Genomic DNA, 27,767 nt, shown 5'->3' with positions numbered 1-27,767 from the left:
CGCTGTTTATTCATAAAAAAAATAGTCTTATAAAGTTCACATTTCGTGCTCCAACAGTCAAGCAACAAGTCAAGGGGGTAGCCCTTCCCTCTCCTCTGGCCGTACCGCCCCTGCCCTAACGCCGCCTCTATGCCTTGTAATTGACAGCCGGCTCAGTCGCCGGGACGGCGCTTCTGAATCCTGCGCATGCGCCGTCCTCCTCATTCGCCTGAAGATAGTGGAGCGCGCGCACGGGAGGGAGAGCAGACAGGCAGGCATCGCGTACGGCGCATGCGCGATTCTGTTACATGGTCGCGCTTGTGTCCGCCAGAAAGACAGGATCGAGCGGCGAATGAGGAGGACGGCGCATGCGCAGGATTCAGAAGCGCCGTCCCGGCGACTGAGCCGGCTGTCAATTACAAGGCATAGAGGCGGCGTTAGGGCAGGGGCGGTACGGCCAGAGGAGAGGGAAGGGCTACCCCCTTGACTTGTTGCTTGACTGTTGGAGCACGAAATGTGAACTTTATAAGACGATTTTTTTATGAATAAACAGCGCAGGAAAGCGGCAGTAACATGGATAACGACACACTCAAGATAATCTATAAGGTACTGTTGCTAGTTTATAAAGTGAAAATGAGGTAAAAGGTTCGCTTTAATACAGAATGCTTAGTACAATAGGGCTGGAGGGGTTAAAAAAAATAATTTAACTAACCCTAATCCACTTGTTCGCGCAGCCGGCATCTCTTCTGTCTTCATCTGTGAGGAAAAGGACCTGTGGTGATGTCACCATGGTGATGGATCATGTGATAGACCATGTGATGAGTGCAGTGATGTCACCACAGGTCCTTTTCTTCACATATGAAGACAGAAGAGAAGCCGGGCTGCGCGATCAAGTGAGTTAAATTATTTTAATTTTTTTAACCCCTCCAGCGCTGTTGTACTATGCATTCTGTATTCAGAATGCTATTATTTTCCCTTATAACCATGTTATAAGGAAGAATAATACAGTCTACAGAACACCGATCCCAAACCTGAACTTCTGTGAAGAAGTTCGGGTACCAAACATGCCGATTTTTCTAACGCGCGTGCAAAACGCATTAAAATGTTTTGCACTCGCGCGGAAAAATCGTGCATGTTCCCGCAACGCACCCGCACTTATCCCGCAAAGCCCGTGTGAAACCAGCCTAACAAATATATTTTATTTTATTCCATGGTAGCTTCACTTATGTAAATTTCGAGCAGATTTTCAGCCGCCTCCTTACAAGAAAGGTATAAAAGCAAACACAAAAGCCATTAAAGGGGTTCTCTGCTTTCGATACTTTTTGTTAGATGGGTGCCCTGCTGATAGGCTGAGCACAAGGTAGACATTTAGTGATCTGTGGAAGAATCTGGTTTCTAGTGTTCTATTGCCCTGCAGCGCCTCCTCAGGATAAATGAAGTATTGGATAGTTTTAATGAAACAAAAGGTGTTCCGTTCCTCCGGTGAACCTGCAGTAGAGGAAGACCATGCCACGTCCCCGGCACACAATTCCTATAATATAGTAGGTGGTTGAAATCCTTCTGCTGCACGCTACCGAGAGTGATGAAGAACTGCTGGACCACTGAGGAGAGGGATAGCGCTAGAGTAGTGATGGAGGTGGTCAGAAACGGTACAAAGTACAAGGGCACAACTGGCATAACACATAGCAGGAGAACAGCAGGCACGGTACATGTGGGCGTAGCAGGCACGGTACATGTGGGCGCAGCAGGCACGGTACATGTGGGCGTAGCAGGCGCGGTACATGTGGGCGCAGCAGGGGCGGTACATGTGGGCGCAGCAGGGACGGTACATGTGGGCACAGCAGGCACGGTACATGTGGGCGCAGCAGGGACGGTACATGTGGGCGCAGCAGGGACGGTACATGTGGGCGCAGCAGGAACGGTACATGTGGGCGCAGCAGGAACGGTACATGTGGGCGCAGCAGGGACTGTACATGTGGGCGCAGCAGGCAGGGTACAGCCTGGGAACACCAGAAGCATGGCTGATGAGGAGTATTGCATCTGCCCCACCATTCCCCCCTTATCCCACCACCCTATATACAAGAACAACGGGACAATAACATAAGATACAAAAACTTCATGATTTTAATCATATCGAAGAGACACTCTCGTGTTCTGTACAGACAGTATATACATCAGGCTCGGCTCCAGTGGAGCCTACAGTGCATTAACCCTATAGTTCCCCTGTTATATGCATCTGCGCCTTGGAACCTCTCACATAGGAAGAAGCGGTAAGTATGTATTTGGAGTATGTGGTTAGTAACTTTTAGGAGTTGGACAGGTTTGGGGTCCCCCGGACACTGTCGAGGGGTCACCTTGTGTTGCTGCTCTCCGGAAGGGTTGGTATAGGCGTGGTGCACCCCAATGGGAAACAAGGCCAGAAAGTCAGGATCTGCAGTAAACCAGTGCGCTTCTGTACTGGAGGGATTCAAGTTGTAATGTGTCTTTAAAGAGGACCTGTCCCCTCTCCAGACTTGCATTCCCCATGTAAAAACAATGCGGGAGCATCTATCCTTATGACCCTGTATTGCGCCATTCCTCTATTATTCCTACTAGAAGTTCACAAATAAATTGCCAGCAGTCTGCAGGAATGGTACTGCTGGGTGTTACCAGCAGATTCTGTGTCTGACTCTGTCCAATCAGTGCTGCTAGTGTCAGACTGGGCAGGGACACCCCCAACTGGTAACACCCATCTGTACCTTTACTGCAAGCTGCTGATAATTCATTCATAACTTCTAGTAGAAACAACATAGAGTCATAAGAATACATGCTCCAGAATGGATATCACATGGGGAATGCAAGTAATTATTACTACAGACACATCTGGAGAGGTGACAGGTCCTTCTTAAATATTGGAAGTGTATTGCTGTGGCCGGAGCAAGTGTCCATCTTTTCTACTGAGAACTTTCTGGAAGGAGGGCAGAACACTAGCTTCGAGCTCCTGCTTCCCCGGCCGTGTAGATCATCCGGAGTGGTCTCCATTCAGAATGCATTTGCGGATCCGCAATACACGGGTGACGTTCTGTGGGCATTCCGCATCACGGATGCGGACCCATTCACTTCAATGGGTTCGTAAATCCGGAGATGCGGAATGGTGCGGGATGGAAGCACAGAACGGAACCCTACGGGAGCACTACGGAGTGCTTCCGTGGGGTTTCGTCTCGTACTTCCGTTCCGCAAAAAGATAGAACATGTCCTATCTTTTTGCGGAACGGCCGGATCGCGGACCCATTCAAGTGAATGGGTCGGCGATACGCTGCGGCTGCCCCACGGACTGTGCTCGTGCATTGCGGGCCGCAGCACGACCACGGGGCGCACACGTTCGTGTGCAGGAGGCTTCAGGAGGAAGATGTATCTGTGAGGAGAAGACGTAGGTGACAGACCTGACCAGTGGAGGAGCGCACTGGTCAGGTCTGTGACGGGTCTCATAGCATGGACTAAGGGGCCGTCTCACTACAGCAAGTGGCATTCATCATGTTGTAATATAGTTATATACGAAAAATATCAAACCGATTTGGTAATCCTCTCCAAATCTAGTGTTTGGGTCATTTGGAGTAAAGAACACCCGGAGGACTCATCACCAGGATTGTATAAAAAGATGAATAATGCAATTTATTTTCGGTCTTCATAAAAGTTAAATACTTACAAAAATAGTTTAGGAAAAGTCTTAGGGCCCTTTCACACCTGCGTTATAGTCTTCCGGCATAGAGTTCCGTCGTCGGGGCTCTATGCCGGAAGAATACTGATCAGGATTTTCCTAATGCATTCTGAATGGACAGTCCGTCCTTCAGGATGCATCAGGATGTCTTCCGTTCCGGAACGGAACGTTTTTTGGCCGCAGCAAATAGCGCAGCATGCTGCGCTTTTTGCTCCGGCCAAAAATCCGGAACACTTGCCGCAAGGCCGGATCCGGAATGAATGCCCATTGAAAGGCATTGATCCGGATCCGGCCTTAAGCTAAACGTCGTTTCGGCGCATTGCCGGATGCGACGTTTAGCTTTTTCTCAATGGTTACCATGGCTGCCGGGACGCTAAAGTCCTGGCAGCCATGGTAAACTGTAGTGGGGAGCGGGGAGCAGCATACTTACCATCCGTGCGGCTCCCGGGGCGCTCCAGAGTGACGTCAGGGCGCCCCAGGCGCATGGATGACGTGATCGCATGGATCACATGATCCATGCGCATGGGGCGCTCTGACGTCATTCTGGAGCGCCCCGGGAGCCGCACGGACTGTAAGTATACCGCTCCCCCGCTCCCCACTACTACTATGGCAACCAGGACTTTAATAGCGTCCTGGGTGCCATAGTAACACTGAAAGCATTTTGAAGACGGATCCGTCTTCAAATGCTTTCAGTACACTTGCGTTTTTCCGGATCCGGCGTGTAATTCCGGCAAGTGGAGTACACGCCGGATCCGGACAACGCAAGTGTGAAAGAGGCCTTAGTCTATTGTCCATGAGTGAAAATGAATGTCCTTAAAGTATCCTTTCTGAAGGGGCGGAATCCTTCCTCAGGCTCCATGTGTGTCTTCAATCATGTTGAGCAGCAACCAACCCCCAACAGAGTGAATGTAAGGAGACCACCGCCTCTGTCAATCAGTTATACCATAGATACAGGCGTGTCTTTACTAATGTATGGGCTTCACATTGTCATAGATGGAGACTTGAAATATAGGTCTTGACGTCCTCATACAGACCTCCCATCACATATTATTTAACACATGTAGAGAAAGTTAATACAAGGCACTTACTAATGTATTGTGATTGTCCATATTGCTTCCTTTGCTGGCCGGATTCAGTTTTCCATCACATTATACACTACTCGTTTCCAGGGTTTACGACCACCCTGCAATCCATCAGTGGTGGTCGTGCTTGCACACTATAGAAAAAAATGATCAACCTCTCTGGTGGCTGGGACTGTGGGAGTGCACATAAGCGCGCATGCGCAGCAGCTCACATCCTGAAGCAGTGGTTATATCCCCTGGAGACAAGAGGTGTATAATGCGATGGAAAATCGAATCATCTCAAGTGCAACCCCCGCGTTACGGCACCAGCCCTAGGAGTGAGGGAGGGAGGTCCAGCCACTGTGAACACCATGACTACCACTTACATCCTGTCCACTACTACTCCCATCCACTCCACACTCCAATGTGTTGTGCACTTGTATGCAATCTAGAGCCTCTTTATTCAGGACTCTTCCTCTGTTATTTCTCCTAAAGAATTATGAATACATTTGACAATTGGGTGTTACCAGTTTGGGGTGTGTCCCCATGCACTCTGACACTATGCATCAGAGTGACAAGAGGAATGGTAACACCCAAATGTCAATTTATTCACATTTCCAGTAGGAACAACAGAGGAATGACACCGCGTAGAGTTCAGAATTATTATATTATGTGGAGTACATGTACAGTACAGACCAAAAGTTTGGACACACCTTCTCATTCAAAGAGTTTTCTTTGTTTTCATGACTATGAAAATTGTAGATTCACACTGAAGGCATCAAAACTATGAATTAACACATGTGGAATTATATACATAACAAAAAAGTGTGAAACAACTGAAAATATGTCATATTCTAGGTTCTTCAAAGTAGCCACCTTTTGCTTTGGTTACTGCTTTGCACACTCTTGGCATTCTCTTGATGAGCTTCAAGAGGTAGTCACCTGAAATGGTCTTCCAACAGTCTTGAAGGAGTTCCCAGAGATGCTTAGCACTTGTTGGCCCTTTTGCCTTCACTCTGCGATCCAGCTCACCCCAAACCATCTCGATTGGGTTCAGGTCCGGTGACTGTGGAGGCCAGGTCATCTGGCGCAGCACCCCATCACTCTCCTTCATGGTCAAATAGCCCTTACACAGCCTGGAGGTGTGTTTGGGGTCATTGTCCTGTTGAAAAATAAATGATGGTCCAACTAAACGTAAACCGGATGGAATAGCATGCCGCTGCAAGATGCTGTGGTAGCCATGCTGGTTCAGTATGCCTTGAATTTTGAATAAATCCCCAACAGTGTCACCAGCAAAGCACCCCCACACCATCACACCTCCTCCTCCATGCTTCACGGTGGGAACCAGGCATGTAGAGTCCATCCGTTCACCTTTTCTGCGTCGCACAAAGACACGGTGGTTAGAACCAAAGATCTCAAATTTGGACTCATCAGACCAAAGCACAGATTTCCACTGGTCTAATGTCCATTCCTTGTGTTCTTTAGCCCAAACAAATCTCTTCTGCTTGTTGCCTGTCCTTAGCAGTGGTTTCCTAGCAGATATTCTACCATGAAGGCTTGATTCACACAGTCTCCTCTTAACAGTTGTTCTAGAGATGTGTCTGCTGCTAGAACTCTGTGTGGCATTGACCTGGTCTCTAATCTGAGCTGCTGTTAACCTGCGATTTCTGAGGCTGGTGGCTCGGATGAACTTATCCTCCGCAGAAGAGGTGACTCTTGGTCTTCCTTTCCTGGGGCGGTCCGCATGTGAGCCAGTTTCTTTGTAGCGCTTGATGTTTTTTGTGACTGCACTTGGGGACACTTTCAAAGCTTTTTTCTTGCCATAATACAAATTCTAACAGTCTACTCAGTAGGACTATCAGCTGTGTATCCACCTGACTTCTCCACAACGCAACTGATGGTCCCAACCCCATTTATAAGGCAAGAAATCCCACTTATTAAACCTGACAGGGCACACCTGTGAAGTGAAAACCATTTCAGGTGACTACCTCTTGAAGCTCATCAAGAGAATGCTAAGAGTGTGCAAAGCAGTAATCAAAGCAAAAGGTGGCTACTTTGAAGAACCTAGAATATGACATATTTTCAGTTGTTTCATACTTTTTTGATAAGTATATAATTCCACATGTGTTAATTCATAGTTTTGATGCCTTCAGTGTGAATCTACAATTTTCAGTCATGAAAATAAAGAAAACTCTTTGAATGAGAAGGTGTGTCCAAACTTTTGGTCTGTACTGTATATACTAAAACAGACATGTAAGGAGAGGTGATAAATACTCCGACATTGTGCGGCGGGATGAAATAATACCGCACTCATAGTCATGAACACTTGATTATAACCAAAGCAAAAAAGTTAGAATTGGTTCTAAATTGGAAGCAAATTTTCGTAGATATTCTGTCAAAGCTTCGCATGACTATTATAAAACGGTTCCTGAATTCCAGGGCATCATCGTTACATCTCTGGAAATAAAGACTCTCATGGAGCACCGGAACAGCAACACAGGAACGGCACAAGACTAGACAGATGGCTGTGGCCTTTTTTGTTATTATATAACACTCTCTAACATAACCTACATTTTTGGGGTCTTGGAAAACCCCTTTAAGTGCGCTTGGTGGACCCTGTATTTCCGGTTATAGTATGGCACGCCGCTCCAGTGCTCCACGCCGGTCTTTGTTTCCTGTTGATGTCCCCGATAACCACGTGTGGCCGCTGAGGCCAGTGATTGCCTGCAACATGGAGTAGTCGGGGGCGTCACTGCTGCAAATAAAGACTGTCAGGGAGCGCTGGAACAATGGAAGATTAAGCAGATGGGTGTGACTTCATATCATCTGCCGTAACCTACATTTTTGGGGTCTTGGAAAACCCCTTTGTGGACCCTGTATTTCCTGTTATAGTATGGGTTCTACATTGTAGCAACACACGGCTGTCATTTCCACGACACCACAATGCACTACTTAGAAATATGTGTCAGGCTCCACCCCCTTAGGTTATTTTCCCTATAAGGGAGTCAATTGGTTAGTGAGTCTACACAGTCATGTGACAATTAAGCTCCAACCAGGGTTGGGCAGCCTTGGCATTTGGAAATTAGACGTTATGATACATTGCTAAAAGAAAAAATTTGGCTTTTATCACAGTCGCTCTACACACTCCACTCTCCTTAAAGGGGCCGTGTACTCCCAGACATTGGTGGCCTATCTCTAGGATAGGCCACAAATATCAGGTAGGTGCAGGTCCCACCTCTGTGGACCTGCTCCTGTCTCCAGAACAGGACCCCCAAAGCAAAGGAGAGTTCACCACTTGGGGTGAGCGAACCCGTGGAAGTTCGGGTTCGGACGAACTTCAGGTCAAAGTTCGGGTTTGGGCCGAACTTGACCCCGAACCCCATTGAAGTCAATGGGGACCTGAACTTCACTTTATTATTTTCCGTTATAACATGGTTATATAGGAAAATAATAGCATTCTTAAGACTGAATGCAAAAAAATATGGCCATTTAGGGGTTAAAAAACCCCCAAAAAACAACTCAACTCATCCATTTGATCGAGCTGCAGCAGTGTCTTCTATCTTCATTCAGCAGGACCTGAGTGGTGAGAGTGGTGACGTCATCGCGCACATCGCGGGTCCTTTGGCAGGCCCTGTTCAGTGAAGCTGCTGCTGCGCGATCAAGGGGGTGAGATGAGGGTTTTTTTAACCCCTAAATGGCCATATTCTTTTGCATTCTGTCTTAAGAGTGCTAGTATTTTCCAAGATAACCATGTTATAACAGAAAATAATAAAATCACCCGAACACCGAAACAGGACTTCAGTGAAAAAGTGAAAACTTTGCAGTTCGGGTTCACTCATCCCTATTCACCACGCATGTGCGGAATGCTCTCCATTCTCTTCTACGGGAGATCAGAAAATAGCCGAGTGAGCGCACTCCGTTATTCTTGGAAGTCATTCATGTCCATCTCTCCATTCACCTCTATGGGACTGCAGGATATAGCCCAGCCAGCTATTTTCAGAACTCCCATAGAAGTGAATGGAGGGTGGCCATGTATGAGCGGGGCGCTCTCCTTAACTTTGGGAGGCCCATTCTAAAGCCAGGAGCGGGTCCCAGAGGTGGAACCTGCTCCTATCCAGTGTCAGACTGGTGTTTGTTGGGTCCATCAGAGGAAATTATTCTTGAGGCCCAACACCTATATCATCAATAAAGTCAGTTAGACCATAGTGGCAATTGATTGGTTCCAAATGACCTTTGGGGCTCTCTATGGTATCAAAACTTCGGGCCACCAAAGGATCTTCTGGTATTCCGGTGGACCAGTCCAACCTATCTGACATTGGTGACATTTCCTGGCAATATGCTACCAATGTCTGAGATGAGACAACCCCTTTAATCTTCTTCAGGGGAGTCACCTATGTAATATTGTAAGATGACTGGAGCGCAACTTCAAGAAACCAGTAAAGGCACTAAACAGTAAAGGCACTAAAGCCTGAATTCTTTGTCCTGTGTCTACCCTGAGGGGGAAAAACTCTCATCAGAAAAAATACTGTTCACTAGCAGAGTACTTCAGATCTCTGTAATGCCTCCCAATACGTCAACATTTCTTCAGGTGTTACCTCATGGGAAGTCACAAGTCTTTGGTACGTGCATACCGAGAATGGGGGTTTTGTTGCAAAGAATGTTGGCTCGCTATGAAGCTCTTGCAACCGGATCTTCAGTTGTTCCAGGCACATGCCGACATACACATCCTCCAGTTTGAAGAAGGGCATTATTGACGATATGATGTAGATCTTCTGTGCCACATCCATGGAGAACACGTAGCCTGTCCCCGAACAGAACGGTGGATACTTCTCCTTCGTGTACTCTTTTTTACTTATGTACCACTTACTGAACCTCATGCGGATAGGACCATCATCCGGCTTTAGAATACCCGTGAAGAAGTTAGAAGTTTGATTTTTCCTCAGAAGAAGTTCAACTAGATAAAATATATTGACGAACATATCCGAGTCCGTCTTCATGATGTACGAAGCCTGAGGGCAATAGTTCGAAATCCAGTCGATGCCCGTTAAGGTTTTAATGGTCAAGTTGTAATATGTGTCTATGAAGTTGCGTTGGATGATGTCATTGTACATGACGCTTTCTTTGGCCAGGTTGACCTTCTCCTTTGCACTTTCATTTTCCTTTGAACCCAGGAGAAAATAACTAACCACCCTCTTCCCATGGATCAGTCTTTCCTTGCCCCACGTTTTTCGAATGGCATCACGAGCTTCTTTCTGGTCTTGTGTGGTGGTGACCAGAAGAACCAAGAATGGTGGTGTTTCTTTGCAGTCTACTTCGGGAAGTTTCATGAAGGTTTTAATACTGTAGTCATAACTATAGACCATATAGTTGTCGGTGCAGGTAAGACAATAGTACCATATTTCATAGCCCTGCATCTTGAGGAACAACCCTAACATGAGCAAAGCGGGGAAAATCAGCAAGGTGATGAAGATTGCCCTTTTACGAGCCATCTGAAATGAAAAGGGAAAAAAAATTATCCTCAGGACGTCTTTGGTGGAAACTTAGACTAATATATCAGGAGATAATAAGAATACGCTGAGATATGAATGTCCGCATGACAGCCCACATGCCACCATCAGATCTAGGAGCTCCTCCTCTTAGCGTTCGGCCAGACTATCAGGTATCCCGATGCAGTTTTGGAAGTCAATCGGTAGTGGATCATAAAATGAGAGAGAGAGTATAAAGGACAGAAACGTCTTCTCTTTTTTTGAATTCACTCCTGGTTTTGGCTTCCAAAACTGCATCAGGAAACCTGACCGTGTGGCCGTACCCTTACGGTTTCAATACACTTCCGTGGAAGGCACCTCCTGACAAGAAGCAGGTATCATCTTATGTTAAGGTGTAATAATGGGTAAGTATTCACACAATCGGGTGTGTAGGAGCGGAGCCCAATATGGCATCCTTCCCAGAAGGGGCATAAAGGGCATGTGGCCTGCGGTTGGAGATAGAGGGTGCCTTAGACATCCATCCACCCTGCCTAGCAAAGTTTGGTCAGTAAAGTGGCATTTATCATGTAGAGAAAGTTAATACAAGGCACTTATTAATGTATTGTGATTGTCCATATTGCCTTCTTTGCTGGCTGGATTCATTTTTCCATCACATTATACACTGCTCGTATCCAGGGGTTACGACCACCCTGCAATCCATCAGTGGTGGCTGTGCTTGCACACTATAGGAAAAAGTTCTGGACTATGTACATTCCCCCAGTCTTGGCCACCAGAGAGGCCTGCGCTTTTTCCTATAGTGTGCAAGCACGACCACCGCTGCTGGATTGCAGGGTGGTCGTAACCCCTGGATACGATCAGTGCATAATGTGATGGAAAAATGAATCCAGACAGGAAAGGAGGCAATATGGACAATTACAATACATTAGTAAGTGCCTGGTATTAACTTTCTCTACATGATAAACGCCACTCACTGAAGTGAGAGGACCCCTTTATATAGCGTCAATATGCACCTTTGTACAGACATTTTCATCAATCTATCTCATATCTATCTATCTATCTATCTATCTATCATCTATCTATCTATCTATCTATCTATCTATCTATCTATCTATCTATCTAATATCTATCTCTCTCATATTTATCTATCTATCTATCTATCTATCTCATATCTATCTAACAATCTATCATTATACTGATACATTATGTTTGGGTATGTATCCATTATTTCTGTCTGTCTGCCATTTATACCTATCCCTGGGTAGGATGGTGGCTCAGTGGTTAGCACTGGAGACTTTGCCACTCCTATAGACTTCAGTGTAAGATGTCATATGTGGCATATTTCCTATATATTGCTGATATACGGGGTCAGGTAGCCTAGGTTCCAGCGATTGCATGGGGGTCCCTACTAACCTTAATCCAACCTAGCTTCATTCAGTATTTTTTCCCTGCTCATAATAACTCTTCATATCACAGGAATCTGCCCCAATATTCACTTCTTTTTATACTGCTTCCTAATGCTATTATCATTTCAGCCACCAGGTGACGCAGCACTAACAACACAAGACACCATCTGGCGATGCTTGGGCAGCGTATTACTGCAGCTGTACATGTATGGGGAGGGGAGATATGTCAGTTGAGGTCATCCTCCCTAAAATGAAAACCTCTAAAATGTTTTCTATGAAGGTAGATATAATAGTTAATTATTTACTAAATTGCAAGAGTGTTTCTCAATTATCACCACATTTATTATACAGCAAAACAAGCCCATAAATTACCATTTATCTTAATGGTTTATGTTTCCGGTATTTTCACCCTTTGATGTTCAGTCACCCTCCACCCATGGGTGAGGAAGGTCATGGTCGGAGATCTGGAGCCTGGACATTGGCAAGAAGAAGGAAGTCCAGCAAGAGGGATGATCTTCCATTTACACATCTACAAGGCGGTGTTACTATAATGGGCGGTCAACTGGGACAAGCGCTTTCAGCCAAGATCGGGACACCACTGCAACCCCCAACCCCATGATGCTGGCTTCGTGTCTTTACCTTGGCCATGCTCCCCAATTCATGAAGTCCCCCATTCAGCCTTTGTTTCCCCCCGCGTCACATTCAGTCTGTGTTCCTTGTCACCCCCTCCTCCTCTCCTTCCCCACTTAAGCTCATGTTGTCCCCCCAGTTCCTGAGCTCTCGGAGAAGACCCTCTTCACCCAGTCCCCAAAGGGGCTCCTGTGGGATCTCCAGTCTTGCCCACACTATCTGCTCCTCTCCTGGAGGGGAGAACAGACAGTCCTCCTACCAGGTAAGAATCCCCATCGCCAGGGGCAGACACCTCAATTTCATCAGAGAAGGGATGTTTTAAGAAATTCTGCTTTCTACAGCTTTTACTGTATTAGAACAGCAGTTTGTGCTCCAGAGCTGCTCTTCCTACAGAGAAAGTAGTCTATAGTAGAAAACAATCACAGAAAACAAACAACACAATAGATGCAAGCATTATATATGGACTAAGCTCTCATTCTGATATGACAAAATCTGAGACTCTCAGCCAATATATTTTGATCAAAACACATCTGTGCCCACCTACCTACGCCAAGGTGGTCAGACAGGTCCTACTCTAAACCTACCTATGCAGTTGGGCATCTATATTCAGGAGAGCAGACGCTGCACATAGAGTGTGTTGCTCCGAGTCACCTCTGTGTGCATCCTGCAACCGATGAGAGGAGGAGCACGCACCGCTATATGTGCCACCTAAACAAGGCGGTCTGTTTGATAGGAAGGGCAAAAGTGCACAGGAATGCTACTCCCTCAAGTACATACTACAAACTAAACAAAAATCACTAAATAAAAGATAAAAAACAAAGATAAAAACATCCTGCACGATATGATAAATAAATATGCGGATGTGCATAGCTACATTTATGAAGAAAAATCACTGATAAATGTATTTATCATATTGTGCAGAATGTTTTTATCTTAGTTTTTTATCTTTTTTCTGTGATTTTTGTTTAGTTTGTACTATACACTTGAGGGAGTGGCACCTTCAAGTGTGAATGCGCTCCTATTTTTATCCTGAGAGTAGCATACCTGTGCCTCCTATCAAACAGACCGCCTGGATTAGGTGGTACATATACCTGTGGGTGCACATACAGGTGACTAGGAGCAGCACACTATATGTGCAGGGTCTGCTCTCCTGAATGTAGATGTCTAACGGCATAGGTAGGTTTAGCGTAGGACCTGCCTGACCTGAGACCACCTTGGCGCGAGTAGGCGGGCACAGATGTGTTTTGATCAAAATATATTAGCTGAGAGTCTCAGATTGCATTATATCAGAGTGAGGGCTTGGTCCATATATAATGCTTGCATCTATTGTGTTGTGTATCGTGCATTATTATCAGTTTTCTGTGATTTTTTTCCCCCATAAATGTAGCCATGGACATCCGCATATTTATTTATCATATCATGCAGGATGTTTTTATCTTAGTTTTTTATCTTTTTGCTGTGATTTATATCACGGAGGAGGGAAGATAATACAGGCCATCTGCCCAATGAGATCACTGTGGTTATATATCACTTATCAGCTTTGGTCGAACTTTGCTCTCTATTCCTCAACGACAAAAAGTTTATGGCTGGAAGATTTGGAGCCATTAGACCTTTCCTGAACAGAAAACAACTGACGGATCTCTTCTGTGACTTGTAAGGTGCCCGTCATCTGCTTCAGCCCCCTGAAGACCGGACCAGTCTCATCCATGCTGGTACCGCAGCACTGCCCTGGTTAATTGAACACCAGACACAGACCCATGGAAAAGAGCAATCTGACTATAATACCGCCACACTGTGCCCCCTGAATACATCTCCGCACTGTGTGCCCTGAATATATCTCCGCACTGCGCCTCCTGAATACAAACAGATCCACACTGTGCCCCTGAATACATCTCCACACTGTGCCCCTGAATACATCTCCACACTGTGCCCCCTGAATACATCTCCACACTGTGCCCCTGAATACATCTCTGCCGGGTCCCCCCTGAATACATCTCCGTACTGTGCCCCTGAATACATCTCCGCACTGTACCCCCTGACTACATCTCCGCACTGTGCCCCCTGAATATATCTCCGCACTGTGCCCCCTAAATACATCTCCGCACTGTGCCCCTGAATACATCTCTGCACTGTGCCCCCTGAATACATCTCTGCACTGTGCCCCTGAATATATCTCCGCACTGTGCCCCCTGACTACATCTCCACACTGTGCCCCCTAAATACATCTCCACACTGTGCCCCCTGAATACATCTCCGCACTGTGGCCCTGAATACATCTCCGCACTGTGCCCCCTGAATACATCTCTGCACTGTGCCCCTGAATACATCTCTGCACTGTGCCCCTGAATACATCTCTGCACTGTGCCCCCTGAATACATCTCTGCACTGTGCCCCCTGAATACATCTCCGCACTGTGCCCCCTGAATACATCTCTGCACTGTGCCCCTGAATACATATCCGCACTGTGCCCCCTGAATACATCTCTGCACTGTGCCCCTGAATACATCTCCGCACTGTGCCCCCTGACTACATCTCCACACTGTGCCCCCTAAATACATCTCCACACTGTGCCCCCTAAATACATCTCCGCACTGTGGCCCTGAATACATCTCCGCACTGTGCCCCTGAATACATCTCCGCACTGTGCCCCCTGAATACATCTCTGCACTGTGCCCCTGAATACATCTCTGCACTGTGCCCCCTGAATACATCTCTGCACTGTGCCCCCTGAATACATCTCCGCACTGTGCCCCCTGAATACATCTCTGCACTATGCCCCTGAATACATATCCGCACTGTGCCCCCTGAATACATCTCTGCACTGTGCCCCTGAATACATCTCCGTACTGTGCCCCCTGAATACATCTCTGCACTGTGCCCCTGAATACATCTCCGCACTGTGCCCCCTGAATACATCTCTGCACTGTGCCCCTGAATACATCTCCGCACTGTGCCCCCTGAATATATCTCCACACTGTGCCCCCTGAATACATCTCTGCACTGTGCCCCCTGAATATATCTCCACACTGTGCCCCCTAAATACATCTCTGCACTGTGTCCCCTGAATACATCTCCGCACTGTGCCCCTGAATATAATAGCTCCACACTGTGCCCCTGAATATAATACCTCCACACTGTGCCCCTGAATATAATAGTTCCACACTGTGCCCCTGAATATAATAGCTCCACACTGTGCCCCTGAATATAATACTTCCACACTGTGCTCCTGAATATAATACCTCCACACTATGCCCCTGAATATAATAGCGCCACACTGTGCCCCTTAATATAACACCTACACACTGTGCCCCTAAATATAATACCGCCACACTGTGCCCCTGAATATAATACCTCCACACTGTGCCCCTGAATATAATACCTCCACACTGTGCCCCTGAATATAATAGCTCCACACAGTGCCCCTTGAATATAATAGCTCCACACTGTGCTCCTGAATATAATACTTCCACACTGTGCCCCTGAATATAATAGCTCCACACTGTGCCCCTGAATATAATACCTCCACACTGTGCCCCTGAATATAATAGCTCCACACTGTGCCCCTGAATATAATAGCTCCACACTGTGCCCCTGAATATAATACCTCCACACTGTGCCCCTGAATATAATAGCTCCACACTGTGCCCCTGAATATAATAGCGCCACACTGTGCCCCTCAATATAATACCTACACACTGTGCCCCTAAATATAATACCGCCACACTGTGCCCCTGAATATAATACCTCCACGCTGTTCCCCTTAATATAATAGCTCCACACAGTGCCCCTTGAATATAATAGCTCCACACTGTGCTCCTGAATATAATAACGCCACACTGTGCCCCTGAATATAATACCTCCACACTGTGCCCCTGAATATAATAGCTCCACACTGTGCCCCTGAATATAATAGCTCCACACTGTGCCCCTGAATATAATAGCTCCACACTGTGCCCCTGAATATAATAGCTCCACACTGTGCCCCTGAATATAATAGCTCCACACTGTGCCCCTGAATATAATAGCTCCACACTGTGCCCCTGAATATAATACCTCCACATTGTGGCCCTGAATATAATACCTCCACACTGTGCCCCTAAATATAATACCTCCACACTGTGCCCCCTGAATATAATAGCTCCACACTGTGCCCCTGAATATAATAGCTCCACACTGTGCCCCTGAATATAATAGCTCCACACTGTGCCCCCTGAATATAATACCTCCACACTGTGCCCCTGAATATAATAGCTCCACACTGTGCCCCTGAATATAATACCTCCACACTGTGCCCCTGAATATAATACCTCCACACTGTGGCCCTTTATGTAATACCTTCACACTGTGGCCCTGAATATAATATCTCCACATTGTGCCCCTGAATATAATACCTCCACACTGTGCCTCTGAATATAATACCTCCACACTGTGCCCCTGAATATAATACCTCCACACTGTGGCCCTGAATATAATAGCTCCACACTGTGCCCCTGAATATAATACCTCCACACTGTGCCCCTGAATATAATACCTCCACACTGTGCCCCTGAATATAATAGCTCCACACTGTGACCCTGAATATAATACCTCCACACTGTGCCCCTGAATATAATAGCTCCACACTGTGCCCCTGAATATAATAGCTCCACACTGTGTCCCTAAATATAATACCTCCACACTGTGCCCCTTAATATAATACCTCCACACTGTGCCCCCTGAATATAATAGCTCCACACTGTGCCCCTGAATATAATAGCTCCACACTGTGCCCCTGAATATAATAGCTCCACACTGTGCCCCCTGAATATAATACCTCCACACTGTGCCCCTGAATATAATACCTCCACACTGTGCCCCTGAATATAATAGCTCCACACTGTGACCCTGAATATAATACCTCCACACTGTGCCCCTGAATATAATAGCTCCACACTGTGCCCTTGAATATAATAGCTCCACAATGTGTCCCTAAATATAATACCTCCACACTGTGCCCCTAAATATAATACCTCCACACTGTGCCCCCTGAATATAATAGCTCCACACTGTGCCCCTGAATATAATAGCTCCACACTGTGCCCCTGAATATAATAGCTCCACACTGTGCCCCCTGAATATAATACCTCCACACTGTGCCCCTGAATATAATAGCTCCACACTGTGGCCCTGAATATAATACCTCCACACTGTGCCCCTAAATATAATACCTCCACACTGTGCCCCCTGAATATAATAGCTCCACACTGTGCCCCTGAATATAATAGCTCCACACTGTGCCCCTGAATATAATAGCTCCACACTGTGCCTCCTGAATATAATACCTCCACACTGTGCCCCTGAATATAATAGCTCCACACTGTGCCCCTGAATATAATACCTCCACACTGTGCCCCTGAATATAATACCTCCACACTGTGGCCCTTTATGTAATACCTTCACACTGTGGCCCTGAATATAATATCTCCACATTGTGCCCCTGAATATAATACCTCTACACTGTGCCTCTGAATATAATACCTCCACACTGTGCCCCTGAATATAATACCTCCACACTGTGGCCCTGAATATAATACCTCCACACTGTGGCCCTGAATATAATAGCTCCACACTGTGCCCCCTGAATATAATACCTCCACACTGTGCCCCTGAATATAATAGCTCCACACTGTGGCCCTTTATGTAATACCTTCACACTGTGGCCCTGAATATAATATCTCCACATTGTGCCCCTCAATATAATACCTCCACACTGTGCCGCTAAATATAATAGCTCCACACTGTGCCCCTGAATATAATAGCTCCACACTGTGCCCCTGAATATAATAGCTCCACACTGTGGCCCTGAATATAATAGCTCCACACTGTGCCCTGAATATAATACCTCCACACTGTGGCCCTGAATATAATTCCTCCACACTGTGCCCCTGAATATAATACCTCCACACTGTGGCCTTGAATATAATAGCTCCACACTGTGCCCTGAATATAATACCTCCACACTGTGGCCCTGAATATAATACCTCCACACTGTGGCCCTGAATATAATAGCTCCACACTGTGCCCCTGAATATAATACCTCCGCACTGTGCCCCTGAATATAATATCTCCACACTGTGCACACTGAATATAATATCTCCACACTGTGCCCCTGAATATAATAGCTCCACACTGTGCCCCTGAATATAATATCTCCACACTGTGCCTCTGAATATAATAGCTCCACACTGTGCTCCTGAATATAATACCTCCACATTGTGCCCCTGAATATAATAGCTCCACACTGTGCTCCTGAATATAATAGCTCCACATTGTGCCCCTGAATATAACACCTCCACACTGTGGCCCTGAATATAATACCTCCACACTGTGGCCCTGAATATAATAGCTCCACACTGTGCTCCTGAATATAATAGCTCCACACTGTGCCCCTGAATATAATACCTCTGCACTGTGACTCTGAATATAATAGCTCCACACTGTGCCCCTGAATATAATAGCTCCACACTGTGCCCCTGAATAATAGTACCAGACGTGTTGCACCGCCACACACACTCACACTCCTGATCCTAAGGAAATTTGCTTTCATTTTTTTTTTAAAGGTAAAGAATAATTTCCAGTCTAGTAACAAATGATACAATGTTTCCTAACTGTATCTCGTAGGAAACAAGTGACCATCTACAGACAACGAATATTTCCTACCTGGTCATCCACAGGGGGTAAAATCAAGAGGCAAATCTGTCCGTGTTTAATGGAAGAATTTGATGTTTGGTGGCGAAGAACGTTTTTTCCATCTTATTCCTAGGAAAAATAAACGGTGTTATATATCTAATAAAAAAAAATCATACAGACCGCAAATACATGACTGTGAGGCACCTGAGTGTACCGACTGTGGGGACACCTAATGTTTTCTGCATTCTAAGTAAAATGTTATTTTAAAAAATGTATTATTTTTTTACTAACAATAAGCTGAGATTTTTCTGAATTCCAGTGGATTGGGACTTTCAACAGAAATACGCACAGGTAGGTATTAAGGCAGGTTCTGGCTGTCTCAGTGGTCACACTGGCAATTACTGCTGCGGTGGGGCTCCTTCTCTTCGACACTGTTGTGATCATGATTGAATTCAACCCTGAAGGGGTTAAGTGATGGGATCAGAGTTTTTTCTGATCAGGGCTAGTGCAGAAGGAGCAGGGTTGTGTTTTACAAATCATCATGAGGAAAATGAAAATTAAATTTTTTTTTTCTTTGTAGTATATATTGGAGGCGTGGCGATCTCCAAGCAGTCATGCACACCTGACCAGTTAGTCTGCCCTGGAGGCTGGTTTTAAAGTCAGTATAAAACTGAGTCTGCTTATACAGCACCTACCAGTAGCCATTTGGCTCCAGGAGAAGTATATAGTGGGCTCAGCATGCATGTTGGTACTTGCATACCTGGATCCGATGGAAGCTGTTATGGCACCGGACGGGGTTAAAAGCAGAGTGTGTCTGGCGTGCATGCTGTACCTGCGCTCCCTGGACTTTGTGTGGCTGTCATGGCCCATAACAGGTAGGAACTAGTGTTAGGGACCACTCATAGAGGCGACCTTGACGTGGTGAGTGGCTTATTACGCTTTGGCCAAAATGTACACCAATGCCTCATTCAACATCCAGCATAGAGGCAGGGCAGAGTGCTGGTTGCAGAGCGCGATTGCATTTGTGTTTTTCCATTTATATATTTGTTTAGGTTAATCATGTCCCCCCTTAGACGTCTCTTCTCAAGATGAAATAAATTCTATTCTTTTATATTTATTTTATTCCTTATCAGTTTAGTCGCTCCCCTCTGTACTTTTTCTAGCTGAAGTGCATCCTTTCTATGGAGACTGGTGCCCAGAACTGGACTGCGTATTCCAGATGAGGCCGCACCAGCGCTTTGTAAAGTGGTCATATTACATCCCTGCCCTGCGAGTCCATGGCTCGTTTAATGCATGACAATATCCTGGTGGTCTTAGAAGCAGCTGATTGACATTGTTTGCTATAATTTAATCTGCCATCTACAAGGACACCCAAATCCTTCTCTATAAGTGACTTTCCCAGTGTTACATCCCCTAGGACATATGAAGCACAGAGATTATTACTACCAAGATGCATAACTTTACATTTGTCCACATTGAACCTCATTTGCCAAGTCGATGCCCAGTCACTCAGAGCATTCAAGTCAGCTTGTAGTTTGTGGACATCTTCCATAGACCGTACAGTTCTACATAGCTTAGTGTCATCTGCAAAAATAGATATGGTGCTATTAATCCCGTCCTCAATATCATAAATAAATAAATTAAATAATAGAGGGCCCAGCACTGAACCTTGGGGTCACCACTTATAACCTGGGACCATTCTGAATAGGAATCATTGACCACAACTCTCTGGACACGGTCCTTCAGCCAGTTTTCAATCCAATTACAAACTATACTTTCCAAGCCTATAGACCTTACTTTACCTATTAAACGTCAAAAGCCTTTGCAAAATCCAGAAACACTACATCCACAGCCGCCCCTCTGTCCAGGCTTCTACTCACCTCCTCATAAAAACAAATCAGGTTAGTCTGACCACTTCTGTCCTTGGTAAACCCATGCTGATTATCACTTATAATATTATTTACAGTCACATACTCCTGTATATAGTCCCTTAAGAGTCCTTCAAACATTTTTCCCACAACAGAAGTTAAACTAACTGGTCTATATTTACCTGTGGAGGACCTAGATCCTTTTTTGAATATGGGCACCACATTTGCCTTGCGCCAATCACTTGGCACTGTACCAGTCCCTAGAGAATCTTTCAAAATTATAAACAGGGGCACAGCAATGACTGAACAGAGCTCTTTAAGCACTCTTGGGTGTAATCCATCTGGACCCGGAGTTTTGTTAACATTTACCCTATTTAACTTCTCTTGGACCATATCTACAGTTAGCCAATTGAGTATATCACTGGATGTAATAACAGCCCCGGCGCCACAGATATCAGCTCCTTTTTCTTCTTATGTATATATAAAGCTAAAAAACTTATTTAGTAACTCTGCCTTTTCCTTATCTTCAGTGACTACCCCCCCTCCCCTTTTACCATTATTTAGGGGACCTACCTGCTCAGACCTTGGTTTTTTAGCATTTAAATGTAAATAATTTTTGGGGGATTTGTTTTGCTCTCTTTTGCCACCTGCTGTTTGCTTTATATTTTTTTGCTAATTTTATCTTCTTTTTGAAGATTTTATTAAGCCCTTTGTAATCTTTGTACAGCTGACCCCTCAGATTTGTATGTGTTTTTTTAAATGCCTTTTTTTTGTCTTTTATTGCCCTTTTTACAGTAGCTATAAGCCATTTATACTTGTTACCTAAAAGAATAAAAAAAATTGTGCAATTACTCAATGTGGATTTGAAGCTCTCCCATTTATCCTCTGTATTATTATGTGACAGTAGCTGCTCCCAGTCTATGCCCTGAAATGTTGCCCTCAACCCAGGGAAATTGGCCTTTTTGAAATTCAGTGTCTTTGCTCTGCCTGACAGAGTTTGCTTCTTATAGTTTAAGGGGAATATCATTATATTGTGGTCACTATTACCTAGTGTGACTGTACTGCTCTCTACCTGTACTACATGTATTGTACTGCTCGCTACCTGTACTACATGTACTGTACTACTCTCTACCTGTACTACATGTACTGTACTGCCTCTCTACCTGTTCTACCTGTACTGTACTACTCTCTACCTGTACTACATGTACTGTACTACTCTCTACCTGTACTACATGTATTGTACTTCTCTCTACCTGTACTACATGTACTGTACTTCTCTCTACCTGTACTACCTGTACTGTACTACTCTCTACCTGTACTACATGTACTGTACTGCTCTCTACCTGTACTACATGTACTGTACTACATGTATTGTGCTGCTCTCTACCTGTACTACATGTATTGTGCTGCTCTCTACCTGTACTACATGTATTGTGCTGCTCTCTACCTGTACTACATGTACTGTACTGTTCTCTACCTGTTCTACATGTACTGTACTGCTCTCTACATGTAATACATGTACTGTACTGCTCTCTACCTGTACTACATGTACTGTACTGCTCTCTACCTGTACAACATATACTGTACTGCTCTCTACCTGTACTACATGTACTGTACTGCTCTCTACCTATACTACATGTACTGTACTGCTCTCTAACCACATAACATATACTGTAATGCTCTCTACATGTAATACATGTACTGTACTACTCTCTACCTGTACAACACATACTGTACTAATCTCTACCTGTACTACATGTATTGTACTTCTCTCTACCTGTACTACATGTATTGTACTTCTCTCTACCTGTACTACATGTGCTGTACTGCTCTCTACCTGTATTACATGTACTGTACTGCTCTCTACCTGTACTACATGTACTGTACTACTCTCTACCTGTACTACATGTACTGTGCTGCTCTCTACCTGTACTTCATGTACTGTACTGCTCTCTACCTGTTCTACATGTGCTGTACTGCTCTCTACCTGTCCTACATGTGCTGTACTGCTCTCTACCTGTACTACATGTACTGTACTGCTCTCTACCTGTACTACATGTACTGTACTGCTCTCTACCTGTACATGTACTGTGCTTCTCTCTACCTGTGCTACATGCACTGTACTGCTCTCTACCTGTACTGTAATGCTCTCTAACCACATTACATGTGCTGTACCGCTCTCTACCTGTACTAAATGTATTGTACCGCTCTCTACCTGTACTACATGTATTGTACTACTCTCTACCTGTACTACATGTATTGTACTGCTCTCTACCTGTACTACATGCACTGTACTGCTCTCTACCTGTACTACATGCACTGTACTGCTCTCTACCTGTACTGTAATGCTCTCTAACCACATAACATGTGCTGTACCGTTCTCTACCTGCATTACATGTGCTGTACCGCTCTCTACCTGTACTACTTGTATTGTACTTCTCTCTACCTGCACTACATGCACTGTACTGCTCTCTACCTGTACTAAATGTACTGTACTGCTCTCTACCTATACTACATGTACTGTACTGCTCTCTACCTGTACTACTAGAAATGATTAAAAGAGGGCAGCACTTCGGTCTTGTGATGAAAATAAGGTGATGTTATCACACCCAAAAGCTTTTGGGGGTAATAAACATCACCTTATTTTCATCACAAGACCGGAGTGCTGCCCTCTTTTCATCATTTCTAGTTTACTGTTCCTGGTCCGGGAACTATTGCAGAATTTGCCCCTGGCATACCTATAGAGTGCTGCTGTTTGTTTTCCCGTCTCTTTTGTACCTGTGCTACTGTTATGGACTATTGATACAAAATGGATACTTGCTTGTTGAGAACTATAGTGTAGTTCAAATGGCGGTCAGGTACCCAGCCAACGCCTATAACAAGAATCTTGCTTTCTATTTTATTATGTGCCTCAAGACGGTTTCCATTCAGCTCAAGCAAGCAGCTGCAAAGAAACTGTACTTCTCTCTACCTGTACTACATGTATTGTACTGCTCTCTACCTGTACTACATGTATTGTACTACTCTCTACCTGTACTACCTGTACTGTACTGTTCTCTACCTGTACTACATGTACTGTACTGCTCTCTACCTATACTACATGTACTGTACTGCTCTCTACCTGTACTACATGTACTGTACTGCTCTCTACCTGTACTACATATACTGTGCTGCTCTCTACCTGTACTACATATACTGTACTGCTCTCTACCTGTACTACATGTACTGTACTGCTCTCTACCTATACTACATGTACTGTACTGCTCTCTAACCACATGACATATACTGTAATGCTCTCTACATGTAATACATGTACTGTACTACTCTCTACCTGTACAACACATACTGTACTAATCTCTACCTGTACTACATGTATTGTACTGCTCTCTACCTGTACTACATGTGCTGTAATGCTCTCTACCTATACTACATGTACTGTACTGCTCTCTATCAATACTACATGTACTGTACTGCTCTCTACCTATACTACATGTACTGTACTACTCTCTATCAATACTACATGTACTGTACTGCTCTCTACCTATACTACATGTACTGTACTGCTCTCTACCTATACTACATGTATTGTACTGCTCGCTACCTGTACTACATGTACTGTACTACTCTCTACCTGTACTACATGTACTGTACTGCCTCTCTACCTGTACTACATGTACTGTACTGCTCTCTACCTGTACTACATGTACTGTACTGCTCTCTATCAATACTACATGTACTGTACTGCTCTCTACCTATACTACATGTACTGTACTACTCTCTATCAATACTACATGTACTGTACTGCTCTCTACCTATACTACATGTACTGTACTGCTCTCTACCTATACTACATGTACTGTAAACATAGAAACATAGAAACATAGAATGTGTCGGCAGATAAGAACCATTTGGCCCATCTAGTCTGCCCAATATATCTGAATCCTATGAATAGCCCCGGCCCTATCTTATATGAAGGATGGCCTTATGCCTATCCCATGCATGCTTAAACTCCTTCACTGTATTTGCCGCTACCACTTCTGCAGGAAGGCTATTCCATGCATCCACTACCCTCTCAGTAAAGTAATACTTCCTTATATTACTTTTAAACCTTTGCCCCTCTAATTTAAAACTGTGTCCTCTTGTGGTAGTTTTTCTTCTTTTAAATATTCTCTCCTCCTTTACCGAGTTGATTCCCTTTATGTATTTAAAAGTTTCTATCATCTCCCCTCGGTCTCTTCTTTCTTCCAAGCTATACATATTAAGGTCTTTTAACCTTTCCTGGTAAGTTTTATCCTGCAATCCATGTACTAGTTTAGTAGCTCTTCTCTGAACTCTCTCTAGAGTATCTATATCCTTCTGGAGATATGGCCTCCAGTACTGCGCACAATACTCCAAGTGAGGTCTCACCAGTGTTCTGTACAGCGGCATCAGCACTTCACTCTTTCTACTGCTTATACCTCTCCCTATACATCCAAGCATTCTGCTTGCATTTCGTGCTGCTTTATTACATTGTCTTCCCACCTTTAAGTCTTCTGAAATAATTACTCCTAAATCCCTTTCCTCAGATACTGAGGTCAGGACTGTGTCGAATATTCTATATTCTGCCCTTGGGTTTTTACGCCCCAGGTGCCTTATCTTGCACTTATCCACATTACATTTCAGTTGCCAGAGTTCTGACCATTCTTCTAGTTTTCCTAAATCCTTTTCCATTTGGCGTTTCCCTCCAGGAACATCAACCCTGTTACATATCTTTGTGTCATCAGCAAAAAGACAAACCTTACCATCGAGGCCTTTTGCAATGTCACTTATGAAGATATTAAACAAAATTGGTCCCAGTACAGATCCCTGTGGAATCCCACTGGTAACATGACCTTGTTTTGAATGTTCTCCATTGACTACAACCCTCTGTTGTCTGTCACTCAGCCACTGCCTAATCCACTCAACAATATGGGAGTCCATGCTCAATGACTGCAGTTTATTGATAAGTCTTCTATGTGGGACAGTGTCAAAAGCCTTACTAAAATCTAGATATGCGATGTCTACTGCACCTCCACCGTCTATTATTTTAGTCACCCAGTCAAAAAAATCTATAAGATTTGTTTGACATGATCTCCCTGAAGTAAACCCATGCTGTTTTTCATCTTGCAATCCATGGGATTTTAGATGTTCCACAATCCTATCCTTTAATAGGGTTTCCATTAATTTGCCTACTATTGATGTCAGACTCACTGGTCTATAGTTGCTCGATTCCTCCCTACTACCTTTCTTGTGAATGGGCACGACATTTGCCAATTTCCAATCTTCCGGGACGACTCCTGTTACTAATGATTGGTTAAATAAATCTGTTAACGGTTTTGCCAGCTCACCACTAAGCTCTTTTAATAATTTTGGGTGTATCTCATCAGGCCCCTGTGACTTATTTGTCTTCACTTTAGACAGCAAACTTAGAACATCTTCCTCTGTAAAGACACATGCATCAAACGATTTAATAGTCATCCTTTCTAGTGGAGGTCCTTCTCCTTCTTTTTCTTTTGTAAAAACTGAACAGAAGTATTCATTAAGGCAGTCGGCTAGCCCTTTATTCTCTTCTACATACCTTCCGTCCTTTATTTTTAATTTAGTTATTCCTTGTTTTAATTTCCTTTTTTCATTTATATATCTGAAGAATGTCTTATCCCCTTTTTTCATAGACTGAGCTAGTTTTTCTTCTGCCTGCGCTTTAGAAGTTCTTATAACTTGCTTGGCCTCTTTCTGCCTAATCTTGTAGATTTCCTTATCTTCATTGTTCTGGGTTTTTTTATAATTACAAAATGCTAGCTTTTTATTTTTAATGATTTGGGCCACTTCTGCCGAGTACCACAGTGGTCTCTTCCTTTTTTTGCTTTTACTGACAAGTCTAATGCAATTTTCTGTTGCCTTCAATAATGCACCTTTTAAGTAGTCCCATTTCTCCTGGACTCCATGTAATCCGTTCCAGTCTGATAAGGACTCATTTATGACTAATTTCATTTTTGAAAAGTCTGTTTTTCTAAAATCTAAAACTTTTGTTTTTGTGTGGTGGGACTCTTTCACAGTTCTTATATTAAACCACACTGACTGGTGATCACTAGATCCCAAGGTTTCGCCTACAATGACATCATATACCGAATCCCCATTTGTGAATATCAAATCCAAAATGGCCTCCCTCCGGGTTGGCTCCTCAACCATTTGTTGTAGGGATAACCCCAGTAGGGAATTTAGAATATCTGTACTCCTGGTAGAACTTGCTATTTTGGTTTTCCAGTTTATATCTGGAAGATTGAAATCTCCCATAATGATAACTTCTCCTTTCATTGTCATTTTAGCTATTTCTTCAACTAGTAGATCATCTAGTTCTTTAACTTGATCAGGTGGTCTATATATCACACCTACACGAGTTACTGCATGATTAGCAAACTGCAACGTAACCCAAACTGACTCTAGGTTGGCCTCACCAACTTGTATTAGGTTAGATTTAATGCTATCTTTCACATACAGGGCCACTCCTCCTCCTTTCTTGCCTTCTCTGTCTCTTCTGTATAAAGAGTACCCTGGTATGGTTATGTCCCAGTCATTTCTTTCATTAAACCATGTCTCCGTAACAGCCACTAAATCTACATTCTCAGATGCCATTATTGACCCAAGTTCATAGATTTTTTTACCTAAACTGCGAGCATTTGTAGAGAGGACTCTGAGCTTATCATTTCTTAACCTCTGTGCATCTGACCTGTTCTGGCATTGTTTCGGGGGGCAATTGGACTCTTTTATTTTCACTCTTTTGCCCCCCCTTCCTAGTTTAAATACTCTGTACTACTCTCTACAAATACTACATGTACTGTACTGCTCTCTACCTATACATGTACAGGTAGAGAGCAGTACAATACATGTACTGTACTGCTCTCTACCTGTACATGTACTGTACTGCTCTCTACCTGTACATGTACTGTGCTGATCTC

The 27,767-nt window shown here is 44.4% G+C and overlaps 1 protein-coding gene across 3 annotated transcripts in view; it reads right to left on the bottom strand.

Annotated features, from left to right (window-relative positions):
* Positions 1–8,501: 8,501 nt before the first annotated feature.
* The window catches only part of B3GALT5 (beta-1,3-galactosyltransferase 5), a 115,357-nt gene continuing 96,091 nt past the window's right edge, over positions 8,502–27,767 (bottom strand). For all 3 annotated transcript variants that reach the window (XM_044287470.1, XM_044287471.1, XM_044287469.1), the window contains 2 exons: positions 18,956–19,054; positions 8,502–10,226 (listed from right to left, as the gene is read on the bottom strand). In XM_044287470.1, coding sequence (XP_044143405.1) covers positions 9,270–10,226 — 957 coding nt within the window. In that variant the 5' untranslated portion in view covers positions 18,956–19,054 and the 3' untranslated portion in view covers positions 8,502–9,269. The remainder of the gene's footprint in view (positions 10,227–18,955; positions 19,055–27,767) is intronic.

This window comes from Bufo gargarizans, chromosome 3 (assembly GCF_014858855.1).
Source record: "Bufo gargarizans isolate SCDJY-AF-19 chromosome 3, ASM1485885v1, whole genome shotgun sequence".
NCBI lineage: Eukaryota > Metazoa > Chordata > Amphibia > Anura > Bufonidae > Bufo > Bufo gargarizans.
This window is presented reverse-complemented; position numbering and strand designations above follow the sequence as displayed.